This window comes from Metopolophium dirhodum, chromosome 3 (assembly GCF_019925205.1).
Source record: "Metopolophium dirhodum isolate CAU chromosome 3, ASM1992520v1, whole genome shotgun sequence".
In the NCBI taxonomy this organism is placed as follows: domain Eukaryota; kingdom Metazoa; phylum Arthropoda; class Insecta; order Hemiptera; family Aphididae; genus Metopolophium; species Metopolophium dirhodum.
Genome location: NC_083562.1, coordinates 8,376,151 through 8,385,180, shown reverse-complemented (window position 1 = coordinate 8,385,180; position 9,030 = coordinate 8,376,151). Strand labels below are relative to the sequence as shown.

The 9,030-nt window shown below is 27.8% G+C and overlaps 1 protein-coding gene across 1 annotated transcript; it reads right to left on the bottom strand.

The window, feature by feature from the left end:
* Positions 1-3,984: 3,984 nt before the first annotated feature.
* On the bottom strand, positions 3,985-7,156 carry LOC132940192 (uncharacterized; the record flags this gene model as incomplete). Its single annotated transcript, XM_061007646.1, has 4 exons — positions 7,088-7,156; positions 6,579-6,728; positions 6,263-6,424; positions 3,985-4,161 (listed from the first exon to the last, which is right to left on the bottom strand). Coding segments are annotated over exons 1-4 (558 nt in total), but the record flags the coding sequence as incomplete, so codon positions are not given.
* Between the last annotated feature and the right edge of the window lie 1,874 nt (positions 7,157-9,030).

The window sequence follows — 9,030 nt, the reverse complement described above, 5'->3', positions numbered from 1 at the left end:
TATTTTTTTGCTGTGTCATAAAATAGTGCAATTACTTGTGGTTGAAAAAGTTATATACTGACTGTAGGCATTATACGACAGTGTATTAAATATATTTTTATGATTTTAAAATTGTCTGATGCAATTAAAAGTACCTATTATGTCGAACGCATAACTTTACTGTTCAAACGGAACGGCCTGGGACCATGAATAAAATTACTAAGCACAAATGGCTATTATTTTGCTGTAATAATCAAACATATTGTCATATTATACCAATTTCCTGTTTATGTTACCTGTTGTTGATATATTTAACTGCAATTACCTTCTTGCACAACTTATTCACACGCGAAATAGAATGTGCTTTAAATGGCACTCCGATAGATGAAATGTTAATATTAGGCATTATTATTATTATTATTATTATTATTAGTAATAATATTAAGTAGGTAATAAAAATTAATAAATTAATTTTTTTTTTTTTTGGATGTTTTAATTTGTCCTTCAGACAAATTATTATTTGTATCACATTTAAATGACAATTAATGATTAACACAGTTATTTTGACCTATATACTTTGTATATGATAATTTTCTTATATCGCGTTAAATTTAAATGCTTATACGGTTATATATATATATAGTGATTTAAATTTTTTTAACATCACTCACTAAACACCTGATACTGAAACATTTTGATGAGAAATTGGACCTGTTTCGGTAAAATCTGATATTAGGATTTAAAACAATGATACATCAACGTCTCTAAGAAAGATTATGAGCGATATAGGGCAATTTTTGAACAATCAAATGTTAGATTAAAAGAATAACAATTATTTTATGGGGGACGGAGTGGCCGAGTGGAATAAGGCGACAGTTGCGTCGCGAACTGTCGCCGGTTCGATTCTCGGCCACAGGCAGCACTTATCTTCGGGCAGTCACGGTGTCTGGCGAGAGAGAGGCCACCATCCACCACCCACCCGGGCATGGTAGATACCTACGGGTATCCACTTGAAAATTCTGTCAAACTAAAACACACGTATTTAAAACCTACAGTACCCTCCCCCACAGTTAAAAAGCACCCAAACTTAAGTCAGTTGCCGTGGGTTAATTACTAAAAAAAAACTAAATTATATTTTATTTCTTTGTATCTAATTATTACAAAAAAAAATTCAAATAATAAAGTATTTAATTAAATAACCTTGATACTAAGTCACAAAAATTACAATGATTTACTTATAATTAGTACGTGACACTATTTTGGGTTATATTCTTTGAACACAAATTTGTCGATAGTAGAAATTATGTTGGATGAATAATATAGATTTATCGTAATATTTATATTGATATAAATAAATCTCATTGAAATCATTAAAATCTTAAGTAAAAATGTTACTTCTAAAAATATAGAATAAATGGACATTATTCATCATAACTTGAAAATTTAAGTTACTTATCTGATTGAGTGTTTCACCGTTTCTTTGACAACCTAATGTATTTTTTTTTTAAGAGGACGTCGCACCTGCACATTTTTTCTCCGTCTTACATATGTACGACATAGCAAATATTACGCTCAGCGATCACGTTTAGCCCCGTTAATTTTAAAATTAAAGTGAATTGACCTCTTATAAAATTTAAAGTTATGAATGTTATTTAGGGCATCTCATCGGCTTTTTGTTAAGTTTTAATTTGAAATCGAGTTATGAGCATTAAAAGATGTATAAACAATTTACAATTTTTAAAACACTCATAATTTACTTTAAAACTGAAGTGTAACAAAAAGCCGAGGAGATGCCCTAGATAACATTCTTAACTTTAAATTTTATAAGAGGTCAATTCACTCTAATTTTAAAATTAACAGGGCTAAACGTGATCTGCTGAGTGTAAAATTTGCTATTTCGTACACGTGTAAGACGGAGACAACACATGCGGGTGTACCGTCCTCTTAAATTCAATTTTAGATTTTTAGCAGAGCGAGGAATCTAGTTGTTCTACAATGGTGTTTATTTTTTTTTTTTTATTTTTTTTATATCCTGGATACAAAATTTCTACTAGATGGAGTGCTTCGATTTCAATATATAGTACATTATCTTTTAGCTAATTGGATCAAGAAAGTACTTTAGAAAGGTATTTTTTTGATTTTGTCAATAGTTATTTAATGGCACGGGAAAACTACTGACAAATTACAAAAAACCACTTAAAATGGGATTTTAATTTCTAACGATTTGTTTATCACCATAGCAACGAATAAAAAATTATAATATAATAATATAAATTCTACTTAAAGGCTATAATAAATAATAAAAATTTAAAAAATCCAGTCTGATAAATCGTCTCCGCTCAGAATCGTTTTTCTTATAGAATGATATTATATCATTGAATTCAAATTTAATACAATCCATTATACACTGTTCCACTTGTAACCTACTGTACAGCAGAGCGACATCCACTTCACCGCTTTTTAAAAAAATTAATATATATGGGATGATCATATCATTTTTTTTTGTTTTTAGTGGAATTTTTTTAGTTAAAAATTACTTTTGTGTTCATTAAAAGTAGAAATAATTAAATAAAATTAATTAGGTTGTAAGTAGAAAAATATTCCACAAAATGCCATTTGTCAAGCTCAACGTTCTCTTATATACCGATATTTTCTAATTATTAACACACTATTAAGATATAAGCATTTTATTAACAAAACGGTTTTCTATATTATAGAATTTCTATACGATGGCCGCTGACTTATCGTTTTCCCTTATTACTTATATAAAACCATATCTAGTTTCCTATGTAGTATGTTGTTTGCCTACTATATAATATTTCCTGACTATAAGAACTAAATGATTAATTTGATTGGTTATTACATCATTGTTTAATCACATGAGAATATAGATAGTGCGTGATATATTATGTACTTAAAATAAGTTATTCTTATAATTTTGTTTGAACTATTTTGAACACATCTTTATAAATGCAGTGTGCACTGTACATGTATAATAAGAAAATGTTTAAATGCACAATATTAGAATAAAAATATTTTAATATAATCTATTTTACTTTTATAATGTTATTATTTTAAATAACGAACTGATAAACACGATTAACCAAGCTTGATACACTATTATAATATAATAAGTTGTTTTTTAGTTATCTGAATTTTAAATGTAAGGAAAGTTTTGAACAATAATTTCAAAAGAATGCTCACCCATATTATTTGAATTTTAAAGTATACTATATTGGCAATTACCAAGGTACCTTCTTGAAAATTTGGAATTTTGTGTCATTCATTCATTCAAGGAGTTTCAAGTAGCTTTTTAATTGCTAATTTTTAGATTCTTAGTGGAGCTGTACCGTGATTAGTAGCTTCTTAAGCTGACCACTACGCTATCGAATAGTGTCGTGACGGTAAAAATTCACATGACGGGATTTCGTCCTACATTTTTTCGAGGTTTTACCCTCCGTAAAGAAGTTTCACTTCATTAATTATAGTGAAGCAACATATCAATTTACGACTAATACTACTGTCACAAAATCTCAACGCTCAAATACCACTTCAATCTTATACAAAATATGTACAGTATTATACAATATTAAATAAGAAACTAAACAAACAATACATAATTTAACTATTCAATTAAAATTATAAATATAGATATTATTTATTATATTGTAATTAACCGTCATGATTTGAAATTATTAAAAAAAAAATGATACTGAACACCATTAAAAATGTTACGACTTCAAGGATATGGACTGGGTAGGTAAACCGCAGGAAGGAATCAGTCTTTTTAATTTAAGAGAACTAGAACCAGTTTTGGTTATTTACCAGAATAATATAATAAGTATATTTAAACCATAATTATATAATAGGTCTATTTAAACATCTCTATAAATCTATTTATAACTATATAATATAAATTAAACAGTTATGGATGAATAGGTATTATCAATTAGTTTATCTATAATATTGTAGTTCAATTTAATAAATAACATCTTATGGTTTTAAAATTGACTTAATTTTTTTTCTATAGCCAAAAAAAAAGGATTCTATCATGTAACTACCGACGAATATATCATCAGCGTAAAATTTTTGATTTACTTTCCATTGGTAATCGGTCACTAGAGGATACAACAGTAGTGCTGCGCCAATATCAACAGTTGCATTTTTTATTTGATAAGTCACCTAAATGTAAAATGTTATTATTATAGTTCAATCTCATGATATAATAACTACAATAATAAATTACACATATATGATTTTATATACATAACAATTAACGATAATTATAGTAGAATGCTGTTAATTTATTAGAAAAAAACAACAATTTTACTTATATTATAATACTTGTATTATAATGCATATTTTGTATATTTTGATATTTTTTTATTCCATGTGCAATCATGCGTTCAATTGACGAACATGCAACATCCGACTGTTCAGGGTTTTGCATAAACTATGGTTGACAATTTTCTTCATTGAGTAGATCGGTGTAATAAAAATGTGTTAAATTTTTAATGTATTTATTTTTAATGGTATTTTAATATATGTTTATATTTAAATGAGCAGTTTTTTTTCTATTATATATTAGTAGATAATAAATGGTAGGCTCAGCTAGTTTTAGGTGTATCAACCTTGTACTGTCTCAAGTTGGTCAAAATGAGAGAGTAAATTTAATGGATTGATAAAATACGACTCAAACCCCTCACAGGATAATACCCATTGTGGCCATTAGAATGTTATTATAAAATCACTTTCCCAAACGCATTACAATTTTTATAAACTCATACCCGAACGCAATAACCATCCATGGGTAAGCATGTATAAAACGTCCGGGAATTGAACCACAATTCATCTTTTTTTTTTCAAAAAAGAATATGGTAACTAGACCACTAAAATTTTACATTTATAAAAATTGAACGCAGCCCCTAACTGGGCCATTACTTAACTATTTTTATGAACTTCCTCATTCCAACTTTTTGAGGAGCATGATATCATAAGGGATATCGTCACTATTACTAAATCGTTTTAATCATACATTTTAAGGTATCCATCGTGAAGGTCTTATCAAAGGGTACCATATTTCACTTTAATATGTGACTAATTATATTGAATTAATTTAAAATTAATTACAAATATATTTGGTGTTTTAATTAAATTAGAAATATATGGCCCTACTGCCAGTACCCACTCTTTAAACATTTCCTATTTTTGTTGTGGAAAATTACTCGTGTGATAAAATATAAAAATATTTTATATACGAAGCAGATCGATAAAATTTGAGCCAATTTCTGACCACCCAAAATAACTATAAGCCTATTTAAAAAAAACCTAATAATTCTGAAAAAGTAATCAAAATACCACACTAAATACTTAGGTATTCAACAATATGAACAGTAAAGAATAATTTTACATAACTTATTGGTACTTCACATAATTAAAAATAATATTACTTTTAAAACTGAACATGAATTAAATAGGTACTAGAAAAATACCTAATATTATCAAAGTATATTCCATACACAAGAAAATTGATCCAAAAATGTACAGTTATAATATATTACCATTAGAAATTAAAACTTGTAGCTCTTTTAAAGATTTTAAAAAAATAACTTACAGTTAAATTATTTAAAGAACTGGATATAGACACATACAGAATTTGTATCGAGAAATATTAGGTAATTAGATGATTATTTTAATAATTATTGACAATTTTAGTTTTATAGTTTTAGCTCAATATTGTAATGTTTTATTTAATTTCTTCTTCTTGCCGGCTTTAACAGTCCATTTAGGACCTTCGCTGCCTTTTTTTTTTTTTTTTTTCCGAATATAATCATTACATGGGAGCCGAACTGTTTTCACATTGCTTAACTCCCATTTCACATTGCTTAACTCCCTTTTCACATTGCTTAACTCCCAGGACCTTCGCTGCCTCGACGAGTGGCTCTCTACACCCTGCACCCATCTCTATCTTCGCTGTCTTCAATTCTTGTATCTTCTGAAATTTCTGTGAGATCCGTTTTCACCCTGTGCTTCAATCATTGTCTCGGTTTTATTTAACTACGCGATCTTAATCATATAATATTACATTTAATATAAATTTAAAAAAATATTTATTCATTTAAATTGATACTTTAGTAATGTGAGAAAAATATATTATATTTATTTAATTGTATTAACTATTTAATGAATTCGTATTTCAACTCATAGGCCTCCCCATATGAACATGTTATATTATATCTTTGAAAAATAAATATTAACATACAATTAAATATAACTGTCTTACTTTGTTTAATGGACAAACCGCTGGTGGATCAAACGAGTTGTACCATCGGGACCATATTTGATTCTTCTCCTTTAATTGATCGCAAACGTTTGCAAATTTCCACGTTTGGAAGTATTCGCAGTTTATACCATCTGAGTCACAACGATAAATTTCCGCTATTACCTTAAAAATTAAAATATAATTATTTAAGGAGCTATAATATTGCTGGGTATTTGATAATCCTAATAATTAATTGAAACGTTTAATACACAAAAAATAATTTAACAACATTATAGTGTAAAAGATTAATCTGAATTGTGGTTTATTTTGTACTCACTTTGTTAATAATTTCTTTGGAATTTATTTTAATTTTACCATTTATATATTCACCGTCTTTGTATCGATCGATTTTATAATCATCCATAGATATGTTATGATGTACTTGCATTTTTTTAAAACGTAAAGTGTACGTCAACAAAGGGTTGTACTAAAAATTATAGTGAAACATATTGTATAAACATAAAAGGTTAACCTAGGTAGTAATTACAGATAAAACTTTAAAGATACGTATATATTATATAATAATGCAAAGCTTTTAAATTGAAGAATCTAAATGAAATATACTCATCATTCTAAGTTTCTTACATAGGTTCTATATAATTTACGTAAAATAATATTTTCAATTTTACTACTAACTTAATGTTAAGTATATTATACAACTATCTATAGTTTGTGTGATCGACAAACACAAAATATAGGTACTTACTGTTATATTATTAACAATATTCATTAGTTACAATATGTATACCAACGTAAGAATAATTAATTATTAATAAATATACCTACAGACATAACATTGATGACAAATGCTCCAATAAAAATTAAGTAAAACGCCATCTTTATTATTTTTGCCATTATTTTCTTGCTGTGTCGTAAAATTGTGCAATTATTTGTGTTTGTAGAAGTTATATACTGACTGTAGGTATCATACGATGGTGTATTAAATATAATTTTATGATTTTAAAATTGTCTGATACAATTAATAATATTATGTCGAACGCATAACTTTACTGTTTAAACGGAACGACGTGGGACCATGAAAACCAAATTACAAAGAACAAATGGTTATTATTTTGCTGTAATAATCAAACATATTGTCATATTATACCAATTTCCTGTTTATGTTACCTGTTGCTAATATATTTAACTGTAATTACCTTATTATACTACTTATTCACACGCGAAATAGAATATGGTTTAAATGGCACTGCGATAGATGAAATGTCAATATTAGGCATTATTATTATTATAATTTAATTATATTATATTATTCTATTGTTCTGATTTGTTTTTAGAACAAATTATTATTGTGGTGTCTCGCCAATTTGATTAAATTAGCTAGAAATGACAATTAATGATTAACACAGTTATTTTGACCTAAATGCATTGTATATGATAATTTTCTTATATCGCGTTAAATTTAAATGCTTATACAGTTATATAAATACATATATATTGATTTAAGTTTTTTTAACATCACTCACTAAACACTTAATACTGAAACATGTTTGTGAGGTATGGAGCTGTTTCAGTAGAATCTGATATTAGGATTTAAAACAATGATGCATCAACGTCTCTAAGAAAGATTATGAGCGATATAGGGCAATTTTATGAACAATCAAAATGTTAGATTAAAAGAATAACAATTACATTATGAGTGGCCGTGGTGAGTGGACTCGCAAGTGGACTAAGGCGACGGTTGCGTCGCGAACTGTCGCCGGTTCGATTCTCGGCCACAAGCGGCACTTCTCTTCGGGCAGTCACGGTGTCTGGCGAGAAAGAGTTTACCATCCTCCACTCGGGCATGGTAGATACCTACGGGTGTCCACTTGAAAAATTCTGCCAAACTAAAATACACGTGTTTAAAACCTACAGTACCTTCCTCCACAGTTAAAAACCACCCAAACTTAAGTCAGTTGCCGTGGGTTAATTACTAAAAAAAAACTAAATTATATTTTATTTCTTTGTATCTAATTTTTACAAAAAAAAAATAATAATAATAAAGTATTTAAATTAATAACCTTGATACTAAGTCACAAAAATTACAATGATTTACTTATATATAGTACGCGTAACAAAATGTAGGATTATATTCTTTTAACACGCATTTGTTTAAAACCTCGATGATTTACAGTAAAACGATTAACCTAAATAGTAGAAATTATGTTGGATGAGTAATATAAATCCATCGTAATATTTATATTGTTATAAATTTTATAGCGGCCGCCTGATTGACTTGCAAATTTCAAAAAGGGACTTTCAAGTTTCAATTACTTGCTAATCATTAGCTTTCGTTTGATACAGATTTCAAAGTTATCGCGGTCAAAATGGGTGGGCTACGTGAAGATGGCCCATCTTTACATTTTTTGGATTCACGGTGAATGTTTGGACTCGCAAATTCTAAAAATAGACTTACAATTACTTGCAAATAACTTGCAAAATAATGGCATAGATTTTAAAAATAATGAAGTAGGTACTTAGGTGGGCCAACTTCACGAACGAGTAAATTTAAGTACATACAAGACGGAGACAATACATGCGGGTGTAGCGTCCTCTTAAGTTCAATTTTTAAAAATATACATGGGATGATCAAATTTTTATTTGGTTTTTAGTGAATTTTTTTTAATTAAAAATTACTTTTGTGTTCTTTAAAAGTAGCAATAATTAGATAAAGTTAAGTAGGTTGTAGGTATGAAAATATTCTACAAAATGCCATTTGTCAAACTCAG